The 21,630-nt window shown below is 35.0% G+C and overlaps 1 protein-coding gene across 1 annotated transcript in view; it reads left to right on the forward strand.

Annotated features, from left to right (window-relative positions):
* The window catches only part of KCNH8 (potassium voltage-gated channel subfamily H member 8), a 273,152-nt gene that overhangs the window by 171,289 nt on the left and 80,233 nt on the right, over nucleotides 1-21,630 (forward strand). Inside the window, exons 6-7 of the mRNA XM_037144062.2 lie at nucleotides 8,348-8,505; nucleotides 13,623-13,830. Of these exons, the coding sequence (XP_036999957.2) occupies nucleotides 8,348-8,505; nucleotides 13,623-13,830 (366 nt within the window). The remainder of the gene's footprint in view (nucleotides 1-8,347; nucleotides 8,506-13,622; nucleotides 13,831-21,630) is intronic.

A 21,630-nucleotide genomic window follows, 5' to 3' on the forward strand; every position in this document is an offset into this window, starting at 1 on the left:
AAGGGAAACCTATGGACATGCAGATATTGGGGATAAGCAAGGAGATGCTTGGTCCTCAACTCAGTTGGACCTAGTGAACACAAGGAAATTAAACATCTTTCCTCTCAATTAACCAATAAGAATTATTTAAAGGCAGTCCTGATATAAATCTGATACCATGCTTTGGAAAATGAAAAGCATACTGAAGAAATTGTAGGGGTTCTCCCTATGCTTGAGAAACTTAGACAATGATTGTGGGAATTTGCTTAAGCATGCAAAACTCTTAGCAGGTGCTAAAGGAGTAGTGGCAGACTTGCCCTGAGTGGTGTAGTATGATTCCATGACTGCCCAAAAGACATCTGTGCTGTATTTTCAAATACATGTAGAGCTGGTCCATGATCATCATGGAATGTGAAGGTGCCATCGGAGATGTATTGGCTCATAGAAAAGTGGGATGAGAGACTGAGAGCCCTGAGCATCTGGGAAAGAGGGTGAGCTTACCAAAGTGGCAGTAGTAAATAAGCAATGGTTGTGGTTATTCCCCCATTCATAATTCTACATAGCCCAGCCTTACAGGCAACATGAAATTCATTGCTGGAATGCAATGTTTGAAGAAAGCAAACACCACCAAGACAGGATAGACATGGCACTGATAGAAGCACAGTCTAGCCTAAAGACACAGGATTCCTGGTGTTTGGTACATAGAAGCTATTTGGTAAATTTGTGTTGAACGTTTGAAAGTGAGCGTGCCTATGAATTGACTATAATAGTAAAGCAGACTATGAGTAGTCTGCTTGTTGCTCTACTCAGTCTCCTTCATAATCTTTCTCCTTTTTCTGTACTTTAAATGACACTACTCCCTGGGCTTTATTCTTGGCTGTCTCTTTTCTCATCTATATCACCTCCTATTACTTCAGTGTTGAAGGTTTCCAAAATAATATATTTAAACCTGATTGCTTCCCCAAATTCATGCATGTGTGTTCAACCATCTACAGGCTATCTTTCCAATGAAACTCAGTTTCTTTCAATACCATAGATCAAAAATTGAACTCATCACCTTCTCCCCCTAAACTACAAATCCGTTTTCCCCCCTAATTTTTTCATATCTGTGAATATGACCCCATGAGCCATGAATTTAGGGCTTTTGGGCTTTTTAGAGATTCCTCCCTTCCCTTACTCTTGCAATAATATCCTACTCAAAATCCTGTGTGCTCCTAACTATCTATTGATAACAGTCTCTCGTCTCCTTTCTGCCACTACCTTCGTTCCAGAACCATCAGTTCTGAGTGGATTACAACTACTCTGACCAATTTCCCTGCCCACCCTCTTGGGCTCTGTGTACTACACTAGAGCCAAGTTTTTACTGTTGCTGTTTAATATAATGAATTTGACTTTTCCACTCACTGTTTAAAACTCTTCAAGCACTTCCTATTCTTGAACTTTGAGTAAGTCCATATTGGTAGCCTCCATTCTATTCCCCTTTTCCTGGCTAGTGCATTCATCCTTAGGACAGACACGACCCACTTGAATCTCCCACCTGTCTGTTTGCCCCAAGCTTCACCTTCTACATCTGTTGTAGCTACTCCTTCTTGGTGCACCCAAAGTGCTCATCACATAATTTTATAATTTCCAGTTTTTAATATATATTGCCTACTATACTGTAATTACTTTGAATGCAGGAACAGAGGATCAATCTTTGTATAACCAAAACCCTGCCAATATGTGTACATATTAGGTGATTAATAAATACCGATTGAGTAAATAGATGAACAGTAATCATTATTAGCTTTATTTTCTTAATTAGAAATTGTAACTTAGAAAAGGTGAAAAAAACTGCTACTGAGTGGGAGACCCAAAATTAGAAACTAGTTATATTTCATTGTAAAGCCAATGTTCATTCCAAAGGGTCATAAAACTTTATTATATCACTACATTTAACCAAACTAAGATTAGAATTCTAAAGAATAAAACACAAAAAAGTACACAGATTTCACAGTTGCTAATGTTATGCCCATAGTATGATGATTATTTCAGTTTCTATGGAAATCAGTGATTTTGGTGATATCCCTCTGAAGACCTTCAAAACAGTTTTATTCACATTGGTTAATCCAAACAGCATAAATGTACAAAAACTAAAAATACACTGGAATGAAACAAACGTTTAAGATACTGAACAAGAAGCAATTCTTCTGATTCATCTATTTTGGAAACCAGCAGTGAACAAAGAAGCAATGTCCAAATTAGCAACCTTTTAGAAACTTTAGGCGTGAAGACCTGATGAGGTCATCTCATGGGGGTACACAATACGGCCGCACAAAACAGGGTGTGAGAATGCACACCCATAAAAGCAGTTGGAAAAATGTGAATGGAGTATTCATTGCTGTGCTGGAGATGATGATTGAAGTAAAGGTCTAGAATTTAAGTTGCATGAATTTGATAAAATAGGAAGAAATTAAAGAGACATTAATAGCAGTAGCAGCCAACAAAGACAGAATGGACAGAAGGGATCGTGGTGGCCTTGGGAACAAATGAGGAGGTGATTTTTCCTGTTTGTGGTGCTGAGACACGTTTATTCTGGGTAGTACACTTCCACATGAGGATCCATCTGCTGGTGAACACACACACACACACACACACACACACACACACACACACTTTAAGTTCCCAATAAGGGCATTAGGTGGATTTGTGCACATATGTTGGGGAGATAAGGAGGGCTGGCCAATTTTAGGTCATCTGGTTTTCTCCTGAGAGGCTTACTAGCCTGAGGATACTGGTAGCAATAAAAGAAATTTTTCTTTTTTGTAGGACGTATTTCTGCCAAAAATTATTCATTCTTTATCTGAAATTCAAAGTTAACTGACTGTCCTGTACTTGATTTGCTAAGTCTGACAAGTATATACGGGGGTGACCCCAATGTATCATATTAATGCCTTGGCTTTAGCAAAACCAGAAGGTTAAATGCCCAGGAGCTGCTGCAGGAAGGGTTTATGGTGGAATGATGCTGACCAAGTTTTGGCTGGGGATTGTGAAAGATAAAGTACCACTTAGGGGTTCTGCCATTCTTAGTAGAGCCTAGAGTACTGGGTGCATCCCTTGCTCACAATAATATAAAGGTCATATTTTGATTGGACTGTCAAGACCAGCCACTAAAAAGCACTATTTCATGGGGGCTGGGAATTGTTAAATTACTAAGTTAAGGGAAGGATGAGAGCTGTAGACTTTGCTTTGTGCATTAGTTAGTTTTAATCAGCTATTGTAATAAGAGCTGCAGTAATAATTCAGTGGCTTATGAGATTTAGAAATAAATTTCTTTCTCACCTAATGTTCTGAGAAGTATATTGAAGGCTGGTAGAGAGAAAAGAGAGGAGGCGGTTTTCTTACATAGTTATTTAAGAGCTTAGACTGACAGTGGCTCTATCATTTTTTAATGGATGGCTTCTAAGGTCACTTTGTGCTGCTTCATCCCAGCCAGCAAAAGGGACAAGTGCTGACAAGATAAGCAAGGGTCCAGCGGTATAAAAATCTGCTAATACTGGCAATTGATTACAGTCATTCTTAGGATTATTAGCCCTTCAAGTCTCTTTATTAATCAGGTCTCAGTTATTCATTCTTCCTTGTTCCTCAAATTTGCTGTGACATCATACTATGTTCAAAGGAGAATCTCACAAGCCATAAAAAAAAAGACAGAGTATCTTTAGAATATTAGTCCAGCAGCTGGTTTAGTTAAATGTCTCTCCACCCACACTGTAATACATTGATTAATTTTTTAAATGGCTAAATGAAGATATTAATTATTTGTGTGTGGTGCATATGCTCTCATGTACACAATTATGTTTTAATTTAGTTTTAACGAGTAAGCCAATATGATTTTAAAATTATTTTCCATCTGTCATGCATACTAATAAAAAAAAGAAACCTACCCATTTGTGCCATATCAAATTTAACCTTTTATTGTACTTCCTAATTACATAGTTCTCAAGGAAATCAAACTAGGGGAAAAAAGGATTTAACCTTTCTGATTTTTAGTCCACATACATAGCGATTTAGTGTGGAAGAGAAATAAAACATTATTTTTGGAGGTCCTTAACAATATGAAAACACATCACGTATACTTTGTCTCTCTACTATTTGTCTTTATTTTTATCATGCTTATATAAAACTGAAATATAGCAAGGCAAAATTATTACCCTTCAAAACAATTAAGTGAATCATCAGATAATTCAATTACCTTCTGCCTCATTTTGGTGGGGTAGATTATGATCAGTTTCCTGGAAAGTCTGCCATCACATAGAATATGTATGGTGATGCTCTAGTGCCTGGCTTACTTACTTGTTACACATGATGCCAGCACCAAGTGTCAAAGGGATCATTTATGCATATGTGAGATCTGTCCGGAAAAAAATCCAACCATTGATAATAACCATCATTTTATTCCATGCTCCCAACACTCTTAAAAAAGGACTTGTAAAAAAGAAAAAGGACTTGTAACCAAACACAGGTGTGACTACCTGCCACAACTAAAGCCAATCTCTTGAAACAGGTGGTGATGAAGAGAAAAGTGCTTTACTCAGGTGCCAGCAATCTGAGAAGATGGGGAGCCCATGTCTCAAAGCCCTTCTTAACACTTCAGTGCATGCAGAGGTTTTTATAAGGAAGGAAGGGAAAGCAGAACAAAGAGATCAAGGGGAGGGGTAGCAAAATGCTCTGCTTGCAGATTAGCATGACCCTTCTGATAAGGATCTCAAAACCGCTCAAGCAGTGCTCTGGCATGTATCGTTTTTGTTTCATCATCCTGGTGGTACGTCATCCTGGTTTTGTGGTTGAAGGTTAGCAAATCTATCACAGATGGGAAGACTGCAGGTCAGAATCTGTATCTTTTGAAGTTCCTAGGATTGTTATACAAACGTGCTGTTATCTGCAAACTACATATTGGAGTCAGCATTTTACAGACACGATGTCAAAAGAACAGAGGGGTGGGTTACAATTGCCCACTGTTACAGTACTAGTCATTTCTGCCCTTCCATTTAAAGGAATATTTCCAAACATGGAGTTTTGGTTCTAGAACACCACCACTACATTCATATCTGTAGAGAGAAAGCAGAGTTCATTCTCAGTTATCCTAGACAAAAACTTAGTTCTTGTATTTCCAGAATCCAAGACACTTCATTACCTCACATTCTGATTTAATATTTTTTACCTGGATGGTATTGATGCTAAATCTGATCTAAGGACTACACTCAGGACTGCATTATTTTTCACCAACCTATTGTTTTTCTTTCTAAAATATATTTAAGATAATGAAAAGAAAATGGGACCAAGTATCAAAAGATTCTGTGTCTCTGTTGTTTATTATCTTCACGATTTTAAAAATGTAAAATCTCCTTCATAAATTTAAGGAGATCTCTTTAAATGTCCCAAGTCATTGGCAAAATGACAGCAATAGTAGTATACCTGAGAAAGTTGGCATGAGAACCACACTAATGAACATGAAAGAAATGTTTTGTAAATCACAACACAATAGAACTGTGCCTATGATTATCATATGACAAAACTAGGTTTTTTAGAAACTGTGGTGTCCAAAATAATAATAATCATTTGCTAAACCTACAGTCTTTGCACAATAGTACCATTGTCCCGGAAATCATAGAATATAATATATATTTAGGTGTTTCCCCCAAAATAAACCTAAAATGTTCTCATATTTCAAAAATGGATTTGTATCTATAGATTTTTTTTAAAGATTTTATTTATTTATCTTTAGAGGGAAGGGGGGAAGGAGATAGGGAGAGAAACATCAATGTATGGTTGCCTTTCATGAGTCTCCTGCTGGGAAATGGCCTGCAGGGACTGGCCTGCAACCCCAGTATGTGCCCTGACTGGGAATCGAACTGCGATTGTCTGGTTCGCAGGCCCACGCTCAATCCACTGAGCTACACCAGCCAGGTTGTATCTATAGATTTTTAATACCCCTTTTTACTGTTATTACTATTTGTGTATAAAAGTCTTGTAATGACCTCTTTTGAAATCTAGAATTAGCATATCTTCATTTGCCTAATTAACTCATTTGAATAACATTATTTTTATAGCTTTCCAAACTAATACTTTGTAATGATTCATTCAAGAAAATATTTTATTCAGAAATGTGCACCTCTCTTTTACTCTAGTAAATCACATGATTAACCACATAAGTTTATAAATGTTTGCTACATCAATCAACCAAAGGCCAATCAATTCATTCCTTCCTCCGTGCAGTGGAGTTAATGGTGGCAGTGGATTTTCTGTGAAATATGTGGTGATCAGGTAGTAAATACTCTAGGAATTTATCCCCTCAATTTTACAATGAATTTGTAGACTTACCTTAGCATGTATTGTACAAATCAAAGCTTGGTAATCAACTCTGTGGATTTCTTACTCATAACATGAAAACCTAAATGTCTAACCCTGAGCTTTCTTTTGGAAACCATTAAGTTGATATTTCTGCTGTATTCCAACAGCTGGTGGTCTGATTTGTCAAACTGCTCTGCTAACGCAGAAGTACGTAAGCCTAGAAAGTTAAAGGGAAAGAATAAAAAGTGCACATGCTCCATGACAACCTCACGATGTTCCACAGTGCTCCTTGTGTGGCCGTGTTTCAGTGATGGTCTGGCACCTGGCCACAACGGTGCTTTTAGTCTGCAGTGGGAATCACTGCAGCACTAATTTCAGACCTTTTTAGGTGGTTTATCCACTAGCTTCAACCTTTCTTATTCTCAATATTAACAATGGAAGTATTTTGATAATTTTATTTTTAGACAAAAATAGTTTCTAGTAATGCTATTTTTAAAAGTTAGCTCATTCACAATAAACTAGAGAAATTATTGTTTTTGAGTTTCTGTTTTTTTTGGGGGGTTGTGGTTTTTTGAGTTGACATGGAATTTACTTCCTGACCTGTGATGTGATTGGTCCCTTTATAGACACTAAAACGCAAAGTGCTGAATCAGAATTTGGGGGGCTTAAATTTGAGTTTTGGATTTGAAAGATCACTAACTAACTGGGAAGTTTAATCCTGTGCTTTAGTTTCATCATCTGTGTGACCCTGAGCAAACCACTGGACCTCTTACATGTCTCATTTTCATTATCTATAAAAGGGTTAATGAAAGTGCCTACCCGTTAGCTTTGCTGTAAGGAGTCAAGGAGATTTATATTTCCAAAGGGCCTACAACAGTACTGGCCTCATGGTAAGAACATATGTATTATCTGTAACATAATTGTAATTGTATTTCACCTCACAAGGCTATAAGGATAATCAAGTGACATAACAAATGTTGCATTAGTTTGTTATTGCTGTAGAGCAAATCATCACAAATTTAATGTCTTTAGACAGCACCCAATTATTATCTCCTAATTTCTGTAGGTCAGGAGTCCAGGTATGGCTTAGCTGAATGCTCAGGGACTCCCAAGGCTGAAATCAAGATGTCAGCCAATCTGTGTTCTATCTGGAGCTCAGAATCCTCTTCCAAGCTCATGAGGCTATTGGGAGAATTCATCTCCTTATGGTTGTAGGGCTGAGGGTCTGATTTCTCGCTTGATATAACAGAGGGGCTGTTCTCAGCAACCGGAGACCACCTGCTGTTCTCAGCCAGGTGGCCCTTTTCACAATATGGCACTTGCCTTCTTCCAGGCCAGCAAGAACATCTCTCCCTGGCTTCTAATCCCCTCCCATCAGCTGAAGCTTATCTGGTCAGGTTAGGCCACCCTTTAACCTTGTGCTGCAGCATGATCATGGCTTCACATCTCATCATGCTCATGGGGTTCACCCTCACTCATGGGAAAGAGGTAATACAGGGTTGAGGGTGCTGGGGGGTCATCTGCCTTCCACAAATGTGAATATAAAGTGAAAAGTAAGAATAATATACATATATGAAGTGAATGCTGTCATATATTTTATCATTGTCACCATCATATTCATGATATCAATTACATTTTTAGCCTCATACAACACTCTTCCATTCATTTTTATTGGTTTAAATTAGGTGGAAAGTGTATTTTAATTTATCTAATTATTATGTAACTCAGAGATTAGCATTCCTTTCAGTATGTCTGGAATATATTTGTATTAAGTGCTCAGAAAATACTACTTTTTTCATCCTTCTTAATACCTGTTTGTTAACTTGAACTGGATCTGTCAGGAAGAGTATTTTGGATGTTTCAGTCTGAAATAGGCTAAGTGGTTACTGTTTGTCTAATTTTACTTAATTTTATACAATTTTCTTTCTTCTTCCCTTCTTCCATGCCTGCCTCCCTTTTCTCCTTCCACCCTTCCTTTTTTCTTTGCTTTTTACTTTCTCTTCTTTCCTTCTCTTTCTCTATCTTTTTTCCCATACAGACATTATTTTAAATTTCCGAACGACCTATGTCAGCAAGTCTGGCCAAGTTATTTTTGAAGCAAGATCAATTTGCATCCACTATGTCACCACCTGGTTTATCATTGATTTAATCGCTGCTCTGCCTTTTGATCTCCTGTACGCTTTCAACGTCACAGTGGTGAGTAAAGCTCTTTTGCACATGACTTTTTGAAGGTTGGTTTTATCCCTACGTTTATTTTGTACATCTTCAGGGTTTACATATCTGTGGGAATTTGGGAACCAGGACTTTATGTCATTTTTAATGAAGATGACACGGTGCCCAATGATATGCAGGCCAGATTCTCCACTTGAAAGTCACTTCCTTATGAAATTCACATTACCTGTTTCTACTTATTTAAATACATATTTAAAACAAAAATATGCAAAAAAGTCCAAATTTATCATCAAGACAGACTCCTAAGCAAAGCGTTTCATTAGGAAACCATCTATAGAAATATAGCATAACTTTATATTACCAAGGCAGATCTTTGCCTCTAGAAGTTGGTGGAGAGGTAGAAGGTTTCCTACTTTTATGATCTTTTTCTGACTTCTTGAGTATTTTATTGTTCATTGGCAAAACAGAGACCAATCAAGATGGAGAAACATGCTAAAATTAATGTAAGAGATTGAACTGCTTTTTGGAAGTCCTTGTAAAAATGTTGCATGACTCAGAAACCTAAATGACACAATGGCCAACATAAACTTGAGAGTCCTTTTGAATTGTTATTAATATTTATAACCTGTCTTTCTTTGTCTGAACCTTTATCCTCATGTCTCCTCACAGGGAAAAAAAAGTATGCCTACTTGTAGTAATAGCAATCTTTGCTATTTAATGATTGATATCCTTACAAGGTTAAGTGCTCCCTTAAAAATAGAAAGAGCTTTGGAAAGGTATAATAGTGTTTTTGAACCAGTAATGCAATTTGCTTCTAGCGTGACCAATTTTAACAGGAAAAAAATTATTAAACATGAATTCCAATTAAGCCTATTTCCTACACAGATGACAAGCTCCTATAAAAACCATACTCTCTATCAAGAATGTAAAGTATAGTTTTCATTATTAAACAAAGTGATCAAGGTTTCAAATGCAAGCAATATTAACTTCAGAATAAAGATTGAACTGTAATCCTGACTATATCGTACATGTTGTCATTTGTCAATTTCCTGTACAATAGCATTTTCTTCTTTTTCTCTCTCCTTTTTGTAATTTGGGAAGTTGAGGGTGGTAACATTTTTAAGAGGTTTATAATTCAACTGAAAGGAAAGCACTGGGGGAAAATTTAGTATCAATTACCAATCAGTGCTACATTGAATTGTTATCTAGGCTTCTTGAAGTGCTTTTTAAGATTGAATTTGACTAGATAAGTGTGTTTTAATGAAAGTATAATGATTGAAACCAGGCTTTTTCAAGAATGCAAAAAAAAATTTTAAGGAGTATATAATTTACAACATGCTAAAAAATTTTTCACAAATTCTCCTGAAGAATTGTTAAGTAAATGGTGTTTAATAGACTATACAATAAATGAATTTGCTTCTTTGCTGCTAAATACTCATAATATTTTTTATACTCTATGTCTCTTTGGACACTAGATGAATAGTATAACTTTCCATATATCACAAAATTAGATTATAAAATATATAAAATAAAAATATATAACATACATTTATATGTCAATATCTGCATTGACTAAAATTAACACACATAAAAGACTTTTGAAAAATGTAATTCTCATATTTTGAATGATTTTAAATACCTGTACACTTTCACTGCACTCTTGCTCCCTTTATTTATTCTCACTTATGAAATCTAGCACAAATGACATATAAAACATGCAAGTTTTAGATTAACATCTAAATCAGAAAGAAAAAAAGAGGAAGGAAGGAATCATTTTCTCTTCAGTGATAATTTTTCTGCTTTTCACAAGAGTGGGCATATAACTATTTAACTCATTGCTACATAAATTTGATATTCCCCCAAATAAATTAGTCAGGTTGAAATATTCTATTTGAACATAAAAGTTTGTTTAACATGTTATATTTACTTCCCAGAAAACATAAGTTATAAGGAATAATTTATGTTATATCTTTGTTATACAAGAAAGAAAGAAAGAAAGAAAGAAAGAAAGAAAGAAAGAAAGAAAGAAAGAAAGAAAGTTACGTTCCAAATCTAAAATGTGTCTAGTTAGTGCATCTCACGGATGATATTGAAAAATTGTTTTCACTTTGGTTCTGCCCACAGTTGCTCTTAGCAAATGTTTTATATATAGCTCACACACTTATTTATTAAAACTTACTGTGTACAAGTCGCTTTGAAAGGCACTATGAGAGATAAAATTATGAATGAGACATAGAAAGTATCATAGAGTGAAAAATGGCAAAAGTACAAACCCTAGTTTATCACTTATCCCGTCTGAGTGACTTCCTTGGTACAGTTATCAAATTTGGTCTAAAATAAGCATAAAAATTCCTTCAGCATTTCCAAGCAGCCTAAAAAAGGCAACATTGCTATAAAATATCTTGCTGAGTGTCTGTCATCTAGAAAGACCTCAGTACATGTTAATTAGCTCTTCTCTCTCTCTCTCCCCCTCCCTTCCCTCCCTCGCTTCCTCACTCTCTTTTTCTCTCCCCCCCCCTTTCTCCTCCCTAGTTGAAAGCCCGGAGATATTCATGGCTGCTTGAAACATAAGACGTTGTCATTTGATAGGAGGTTTTAATGAATGAATGAATCACTCTTGTGCCTGTCTACAAGTAGCTTATAATCCTCATCAGTAAAAAATTTAGTACAACATCCCAACAGTAAAAATGATCCTTTTCTTTTTTTCAGATTACATATTTCCACTTAAGTCAAATATGCCTCTTTCTTCTATTATTCATCAGGATCCAAAATTCACATTTATAGCAGGAAGTTCTTGATTTCAATGGGAATAAAGTATAATTTTTTTACATGCCAGCAAAATCATTAGGGCTGCCTCACCCTGGAGCCCCAGACTATACCCTGTTTGTCTTGGCAAATGGCTATTGTCTTCATGTAAGGATAATACCACATTTTTCTTAAGTATCCCCTTTCTGGTCAGAAAAAAATGGGAGATTACCTGCATCAATATTACATGTTCAGATGGCATCTTAGTTTGCTCAGGTCACTATAATAAATTATTATAAACTGAGTGGCTTAAACAACAGAAGTTTATTTCTCTCAGTTCTGAAGGGTAGACAGTCTCAGATCAAGGTCCCAGCCAATCTGTTTCTTGTGAAAGCCCTCTTCCCGGCTTATAGACAGCTGTCTTCTTGTTGTGTCCTCACATGGTGGGGAAGGAAAGGAGAATAGAGAAGGAGAGATTGGAGAGAGAAAGAGCGTGGGAGAGCACTCTCTGGTCTCTTTTTATATGGGCACTAATCCTATCATGAGGACCCCACCCTCATGATCTCATTGAAACCAAATTACCTCTGGACTTGGAACCAAAGTCCCATCTCCAAATACCATCACCTTAAGCATTAGGCCTTTAGCATATGATGTATAGAGGGATACAATTCTGTTCAGAGCAGATGGCTTCCTCCATCTTGGATTTTTGTTCCAAATTTTATTTTAGTTATGAAATTGTCATCTCTCTATCAAATTTTCTACCTATAAAATAAACTCTGCCCCTAGTAATTCTTCTACCATACAGAGTAGAAAGTATGAAGTCCTACCATGTAATCACCTGGCTTACAGCCAGAGGAGCGATAGGTGAGAACTGGTTGTGAAGAGGAAAATAATATGTCGCAAAAGGATGGCAAAAAGAAATAAAAGAGTACAGCTAGCTGGCAAGTTCCTCAACTGACCCTCTGATTTTGTTATGTTTCAGTATAGGATAATTTACAAGATTACAGCGGGAACTCTTTTATCAAATAATAACTATTATACTAATTTTGGAGTATTTGCATCTTAACTTAATAACTTATCCATCCACACACAAATATTTATTGAGTACTCACTATCCGTCAGGCATTGATTTGGTTTGTTTTTCTTAGAGATAAGGGAAGATGGGCTAGTGGTAGAAGCAAGAAGTTGATTGACTCCAGCTAATCACAAAGGCAAACTTCCAAGAGATGCTCTCTCTGAAGAAAACTTGTTCTTTGGTCTACTCATACAAACCATTTTCTTCTTCTCTGGTTATTGCCCACCCCCACCCCCAAAATTAGAAGAGGCCAAAGAATTTGTCAAACTCTATTTGCATAAGCTAATGTTTTACTTTTCTATTTAGAACACTCTTTGGGACCCTCTGAGGAGGGTATATGAAAGGCGTATATGTTACTACACTATGGGTGTTGTTAGTAATAACTATTCTGGTAAATACCAGGGGTGCGCCTTTTTCAGTTGGGCCCTAAAGTCAGGAAAATAACCATTAGCTACAAGTCCATTGCTTTAACACATGCAAAGACAGAACCTAGGAGATGTTCTTTAAATTTTCCATTTGATTTTGGTTTCCAGAGTATGTTTGAGAATGTAGAAGCTTCAAGCAAGTATTTTCTTTATTGATAATACTGGAAGGAAGATGGTATAACACATGAAGCAAGATACTGTACTTATGAACAGAACTTAGTCAAAGATTAAAGTTGTAACTATTTTTCAAAATTCTAGGTTACTTGTATTACCACTTTAAAAGATTTTACTTCAGGCTATACAAATTATTGTCATAAAGAATCTCTTTACAGCCCTGGCTGGGTAGCTCAGTGGGTTAGAGCATCACCCTGATACACCAAAATTGTGGGTTCGATCCCTGGTCAGTGCACATACAAGAATCAACCAATGAATGCATGAATAAGTGGAAGAACAAAATGATGTTTCTTTCTCTCTCCCCCTCTCAAAAAACCAATAAATATTTTTTAAAAAAAGAATCCCTTTACACAAAGGATGGGAAAGTGGGACTGAAAGAAAATGTGTATGATAGTATAAGGTGTCTTATGTACAACACTGATATCATAATGGGTTTAGGTTGTGTATCAGAATATATAAAATTATACTGAATCACACAGGTAGGAAAAAAGAGCTAAATCTTAATTAAGGAACATAAATATTTACTTAAAGAAAAAAATTGTCTTGTCCATATCTGATCACTTCCCAGTATATGTCAAGGGATGACTTAGAAGTAGTCATACAAAGGGAAGCGTGATTATCCTCAATTTCAAGAACTTTCCCAGGGGGCTGTAAGTTGAAGTACCTGCCACAGCACTGAGTGAACCCTGAGCCGAGCTGTGTTGCACTGTCTCCTACCACAGGTGTCTCTTGTGCATCTCCTGAAGACCGTTCGCCTGCTGCGTCTTTTGCGTCTCCTGCAGAAGCTAGACCGTTACTCCCAACATAGCACAATTGTCCTGACTCTGCTTATGTCCATGTTTGCGCTTCTTGCACACTGGATGGCGTGTATCTGGTATGTCATTGGAAAAATGGAGAGGGAAGACAACAGCCTTCTGAAGTGGGAAGTTGGTAAGGGCTTACATTTGTTGCATTTCCCATTTTTTTTAAGTGAAAAGGAAGATTGTCTAGAATTAGGAGGAAGTGAAAGATAAGCTTATAAAGCATAGCCTCTGATGGTCAATTTGTCACTTTTCTCTTTTTCTTTTTCATTTTTTTGGCAAGGAGAAGGTCCCTGATACAAGAGATTTCTTTTGAGAAAGTTCTCTGAAACAGCCTTGTAATTTTTTTTTTAAGTAATGGATTAAGTTTTCAAACGGGTTTACTGTTTAAAATAACCAGCAAGTCTGCAGAAGTGTGTAGATAAGTAATATGTGATCTTATCTTGACATATCCAATGCAGGGCGAGTAACAGTAAATCATTAAGCAACTAGCCTATAGCTAATCATTACAATGTTCTAAATCATAAGAAAATGATCATTTGTATTTTAGGCGGCAAGTTAATATAACAAAAATCTTTTCTTTTTTTTAAGAAAGAGAAAGCTATTATAATGACAAACTCTCTACATTAAGCATACTTTGAGAATTTGTGATATTTGTTCTAGATAAATATAAATATAATTTTAAGGATTGGATATTTACATTATAACTTGTAAAATTTTGTGTTTCCTTTATACATGGGAGTTTAAGGGAAATTTTCCAGCTGTTACATAATTCTGCATAAGTGAATGTAACATGTTGGCACATGAACTCATTTTTTTCATTTATGTCAATGATGAGAACCTTAATCGAAAATGAAATATCTACATTCTTCTCATAATCATTTCCTGAGTTGTCTGGTTGTTAAGTTTAGGGACAGTAATAGGTTTTTGGCTCAGGGAGTTCCAAATGCTTCTGTTCTTAAATGAGCATAGTGATGGAGACCTGATTGAGGCTTAGATCTAATTTATGGTTGTATGTATGCATACATGTATGTATATTTTCATTGCTTACTAGTTTTCCAGTATCATTATATAATTCATTTATTACCACTAATTAAATATGGCATTTAATCATAATTATTAGGCATGCTAGACCGGCACTAGGTTTCGTTTTTCTTCACTGGCTGTCTAATTTTATACTAATACTGCAGAATTAGAATTATTCTACTGTTTCAATTGAGTACAGGAAATGGAATGACACCATTCTAGACAATATACTCATGTAGATCAATATTATAAAATCCCTCCCCCCCAAAAAACTAAATGGCTTTTCAAATTGGCATTCATTTGAGGTATTAATTTGGGGGGAAATTAATGCTTTTATAACATGAAGATATTTTTGCCACCCAAGGTTATCTTATTTGTCTCCATTTATTTGAATTTTTAAAAATATAAATTGTGTAGTTTTCTTCATATGGGTTGTATATATTTATCATTACATTTATTTCTGAGTACAGTACATTTTTGTGCTTATAGGATTGGTATCCATTTTCTATTAACTTCATTGGACTTATTGGTATAAGAAAATCTAGGGACTTGAAAATAATACTTTGTAGATATGTCAAATATGTAACTGATAAATTTTAATTAGTTTCTTTGAGTTTTTTTAGAAAGGCAATCATATAATCTAAAGTATTAATAAATTTCTCCCTGACTTATCTAAGTCTATGTTCCTTTGGCTGCTGGTTTGAGAAAACTATTTATTTTATTAAATATTTGCTGTGACTCCACTAGAAAATTTTACTAAAAATATAATTTATAAATCACTAACAAACATTATTTTTGATGCTTGGTACTCCAGAGAGTCAAACCAAACTGAAATCATGGCCCTCAAAAATATATTTCATAGTAAAAGTTGGGATCCTTGATTCTAACCAGAGTCTTACGACTAATTAGGTGCATGACCTAGAAATTTTACCAAACCACATTTGTCTTCAAAATGAGATGCTTGACCAATTCTTAGTGAGTTTCAATCCTTGAGTGATAGCCCTTTTGAAAAATGAATGGGAGCTGTACATCTCTGATGATAAATTCACATATGCCCATGTAAAAATAGTTTGCATAAACTTGTAGGTAGTTTGTATATTCCATGATGTTCTTTCATGGGCCCCTGGCAACCAAAACAAAGAAAAGCATCCCAGAGCTTACATGGTCTCCAAGATTGTTTTCAACTTGGAGAGGATTTACTAATGAACAATTCCTTTAAGAAAACTGTCTTACACCTGAAACATAGGTATGTTGAAGAAATAATACCTTAGTCTGTTGACATGTTTTTCATCAAGTTAAAAATTGGGTCATTATTGCCCTAACTCATTAGTAGAACATGTTTTCATCTTTCTCTTCTTTCCAGGTTTTGTACCATTAGGAAATAATTGTTTTCTGCACAATAATATACATACCATGAAATCCTTTTTGTTTAATCCACTCCTTCTTAAATTTCTTAATAATGGGATGATTTTAGCCACAACCATGTACTTCCAATTTTATAATGCAAACAAGCTCAATAAATAATTTCACTTAAATGCAACTTTTAAGAAATGAAATTGAGAAAAAGCAATGCCACACTCTAGCAGGGATGTAGAAATTTGTGTTTAAAATATTCAAAATTTTATTTCTGATTTAATTTCTAAAAGATAGTGAGCAGCAAAGCTGACTTCCTCATATTTTAAGAATTCTGTTATTTACAGTGTTCTAATTAGCTCAGCTGGTGCCTCTTCAGAAAGTATCATTAACATTTTTTATCAACCTTTATACCCAATGACCTAGCGTAATTGAGGTGGCTGTAGTTGAGTTCCTCTCTATTCAAGGCAACCTTGGTTCATAGATTCATAGCATATTAGTGTAAGAAAGAACCCTAGAGAGAATATATTCTAAACTTCTGATATTACTAATTGCTTCTTTTTGATGAAGCATCATGAACAGTGGACTGGGAGTCAAGAATTTAAGAACTTAATCCTGGCTCCAGGGCTCATGTTTCTCTTGCAAAAAATGAGGTGGTCAGAACAATGGATCTCCAGAATCTTCAGAACATCAACCTATCTTATTTTTACGTGAAAAAGAGAAAGACAAAAGGCTTTTAATTTCACTCTAAGGCATTTCTGAAGATGGAAATACGTAATCCCACTTCCAACAATATGCAAACTGGTTTTTATGACTTCTAGCCCATGTGTCAAGGATGGAGTAGGGTTGACTTGATAGGTCTTTTTAAAAATACTTTTTAGTTTACATATTTCTTTCCACAAACCCACACATAATGAATTTTAATTTCCAGCGCTAAAGAGTAAAAATAGCATTTTGAAGAAATAATAGAAAATAAAATGTGAGTTCCATAGAAAATAATCAGAATGTCAGTATTTTTAAGTTAATTACCTTTCTTCACCTACTTCCCTCCCTCAGCCGGTTTTAGAATATTGGATCCAGGTAAGAGTGTGCCTTAATAACAGCCCTCAATGAAGCCTCTCCCATCTGCCCACTAACTGTCATGTGAAAGGCAGAATAAAGACATCATGTCACATCTTAGCCATCACTGAAAATTCGGATCAACCATTGATCTATTATTACAAGAAATGAAAGCAATTTCCACTAAAAGGCGGGTAAATAGGATTGGATTTTTTAGATATAATCAACAGAAAAACTTGCGTTTTTTTGAGAGGCCCACACTAATGGAAGTTCTTTATCTCACAGTCACACTGTGCCCTTTGATTCTGAGAGGGAAGGTATCCACAAAAATGGAACAATTTTCCCGCTATTGCACAGACAGCTTCAAAACAGAAGGGTAGTTCTATCAGGCCCACAAACTTTTTTATTCCGACCAAGAATATCAGAGTCTTTAAATTGTATAGAATTTTCCATCTTCGAGATGAAGGTAGAGAAAGGAGGTACTAAAATGGAAGAGGAAATTCTCAACATGGACTAATAAGTAGAAAACTATACATTAAATGGCCTTTTGAAAATTTAAATATCACCATCAACTAGGATTTAAAATAGCACATACACCTTATAAATCATGAAAACTAGGGAACACAGAGAAAAGGACAGGGGAAAAAGATCTCAAGAAAACACAAATGTAAGAAATAATAGATCTTTAAGCACCATGATTATAATGAATAGTAAATGACATGGGGAAAGGAAAGCTTAGGTATTTCAAGTGAAGAACTGAGGATTCAATTTCTATGTTTCCTATTTAGACCAAAAACATGTATTCATACACACATAGAGTGGAAATAAATTCAATGAGTAATGGAATAACTTGTAAGTTTATATTTTATTTACATTAAAAAAATAATTTATGTACATCAAATACATATTTAGCTTACATTTATTAAGCACAAACTATATGCATCATGCAGCACTTAATACCATATATATGTGTGCCTTTTCTCATCTGATCTTTATTGCAATCTTGTGAGGCAGATACTTTCAATCCCATTTTACAACAAGGATAATAAGTTTGGAAGGTTTATTTCTTGGAAACTTCTTTTTTAAATTGTGAAACATTTTTAATATGCAAAGGAGTTTTTGGCTGAATATAATAAAACCCCCTCTGGAAATTATATTTTCTTTGCTGTATTTGCTTAATTTCCACTTTTCAAATCAATACAATATTGCAAATAAAGCCAAAACCTCAATGCATTATAATTCCCACTTGCTCCCTCCTCCTTTCCTCCTTACTATTCTAAAGCTGGTGCATAAGAGTTTCTTTGATGCTATTTTTACTGCACACATGTATTAGTAAAATAATGTGTTATGTTGTGTTTCTTTAACTTCCACATAAATCATTACAAATGGAAGGAGAAAGAGTAGAAGTAGTAGTAGTCATCATAGCAGTAGTAATGATGATAACAGCAGACATACACAGTGTTTTCTCAGTGCCAGGCACTGTTCTAGATACATTACATCGATTAGTTCATTTAATCCTTCCATAATTCTGTGAGCCCCAAACTATTAGCCCAATATTTAGAAAACTGAAGCATATAGATTAAACAACTTGTCCTGGGTCACACAGATAGTTTATACTAAGTCTGGGATTGCTTGCTTCCTTCGAAACTTTTTACACTCTCATGAAGCTTTCATTTTTTTTTAAAGACATTTGTAATAATAGATATACCTATATATTTATTTTATCTGTTTAATAGAATTGTATTGCACAGTAAGTCAGTTTGCTCATTCTTTTAATCGATTTGTCCATTTCTCAGTTGCTTTGCACCTCTCATTATTACAATTAGTGAACGATCAGCCATCAAATACACATTTTGTTGTGCACATGTATAAGAATTTCCCTGGGCAAGATACATAGAACTGCACTTGCTCAAAGGGTGTATCTGCTAAGTTGATATATTTTGCTAAATATTTCTCTAAAGCAGTTGTACCAATTTCTTATTTGAGAGTATTATATATGTTCCTTCCCCAGATTTTCACCAACAATTGTCACCAATGTTTTTAAACTTGTGAAAATTGGATGTGGGTAGGGGGAAGAGTGGAGGGTATTAAATAGTGTCTAATTTTTACATTAATTCCCACTTCTCTGAGTAAGGCAAACATATTTTCATAGGTTTGGGGGACACCCTAGTTTCCTCTTTGGTGAATTAGACAGTTAACTCACTAATTTTCAGTTCCATTGTTCCTAAATAATTTATTTAATGTTATATATGTTAAGTGTTGGAATATTTAAAAATTGTTATTCAGTTTATATGGGACTTTGAAGTTAACTCTTCACTATTGATTTCTAATTACATTAATTGCTTGTCTCATTTTCACATATGGAGATTTCACTTCCTCTTTTCAAAGAATATATATCTCATATATAGAATATATATATTAGAAAGAATATATGTATCTTGAAAGAATATATATATATATATATATATATATGTTCATAACCTTGCCAGAACCATAGTACCAATTTCTAACCCCCCAAAAAATAACCTAAATTCCAGTGTGATCTTATTATATGTTTTGTCTGAAATATAAAAATGGTTGTAATTCAACCTATAAAAGGCCAATTGAATATGGGTTAATTACTTCAGATATTATTTGCACTTGGAATGTCTTTATGTGGGAATAGCATTCATACTTAAAACTTCAAATCTCCAATTCTTCAAACAGAATTGTTCAATTACCAGGAAAATAAATTATGCTGCTGTCTTAAGAAGATATCACTAAATGTACTTAATATACAATTATTTCTTTCTAGTTACTATATTAATCATTGTAATTCTTTTAAAATAAGTGACAATTTAATGAACTGCAGATTATTTTCCTAAGAAACTATAGATCCAGAGAAAGAATAGAACAGCAAGAGGACTGAGTCATTGAAATTGTTGCATTTAAACCCTACAAGGTTTCCAGTATTTACTATAAAATAGATACTTTATGAGGCCCTAAGAAGAACAATGTTACAAGCAATATGAAGAATTATAATTCAGAGCCTGCCTTCTAGAAGTGTACTCTATTGTTAGAAAGTCAAGAGGTAGATACAAAAATACACAAAAATTATTACTTTTTAAACATTGGAAGGTAGAGGTGATTCTAAATGAATCTCTGTGAAGATAGCATTTCTTCAGAGAGGAAACCAATGGTTTCAATAGTTCTTGAAACCATTGAACTGGATTTCAAAATGTGAGTTCTTCACTATTTTGGAGGAAGATTCATCAAAGAACATTTAGCTGAGGAGCACGGAAGGAGAAAATTTCAGAGTGTACCTGAGGAAGAGTGAGTGGATGAGATAGCTTTGTTTAAAGTAAAAATTCTTGAACATCTAGGGTCACAAAATAAAAGCCCAGAGAAGAAAGAGGATAGCGTCCAGGGATGAGGCAGGACAGGCATCAAAGTAAAGGTTAGTGAAATTAAGGTCTAAAAAAGCGGAGAGTGCAAGAACCAACCATGACCCAACTCTAGCACTGGTACAGATAAAATGTGACCTCGCCTGATTTTTCTAGAGAACTTGGGAATTGGGATTTTCAGGGTAATTGAGATTTCTTTGGTAAATATCTATAATATTTAAACATTGACGAATCATTCAGAACTTGAAAAGCACAGTATAAGATCCAAACAAAATATCAGGGGGCCTGATTAAGCATGTACACAGGTTACCAATTTGCCAACCCTGGGACAGAGTGAGTAAAAAAGGGCATAAGACCAAAATAATGTTTGGAATTCTGGGTTGGGATGTGCTGATATAACCCCCCAAGACAACAAAGACCAGAAAAGGTGTGACCTAGCTAATCTAGTCTTTTAGGAATTTTGTTTTACAAACTCAAAAGATAGAAAGGCAGAAAACGATTCTTTTCATGATATTTTCCAACTGTATATTTTGTCCAACTGTATATCCTATGGAAAGGAGTATGCGTGCTGTTTGTGGGAAACTGATCTCACACACTATGGACTTGCACTAATGAAAAGTTTTCCTTTGTATGCTGATTTTGTGAATATTTTTGTAAAGGGGCATCAGATTTATAAAGAATTTCCACTGGGGTACTTTCCCCATTTGAGATTTTTACAAACATGAATATAATTCATAATACATAATGGGAAATACAAGATAATTAAACATTTTATCTAGACTAATTAGATATCTGGCATAAAAATTTCAATAACTCCTCTTCTTCTTTTTTGCCATGTGTGAATGTGTGGGTGTTTTCATTGTATTTAGTGTTTCTCCTACTAGCTACAAACAGAAGAAATAATTAAAATGTGTTTCATAGTTTAAGACCCTATGGAGGCTGCAGCCAAAATCTTCTTGCTGATAAAATCTGCTTTACTCAGACGTGAGTCATTTTGTTTTTGTTCTTTTCCATTGAGACTAGTCAGGAAAGACAAAGACAAAACCTAGTTTTATTTCCTCAGAAAACTCAGAGCCCAGAACCCCATTCAAAAGAGAAATTATTCATGA

The sequence above is a fragment of the Artibeus jamaicensis genome, unplaced genomic scaffold (genome assembly GCF_021234435.1).
Source record: "Artibeus jamaicensis isolate MK-2021 breed Jamaican fruit bat unplaced genomic scaffold, CSHL_Jam_final contig_519, whole genome shotgun sequence".
Classification (NCBI taxonomy): domain Eukaryota; kingdom Metazoa; phylum Chordata; class Mammalia; order Chiroptera; family Phyllostomidae; genus Artibeus; species Artibeus jamaicensis.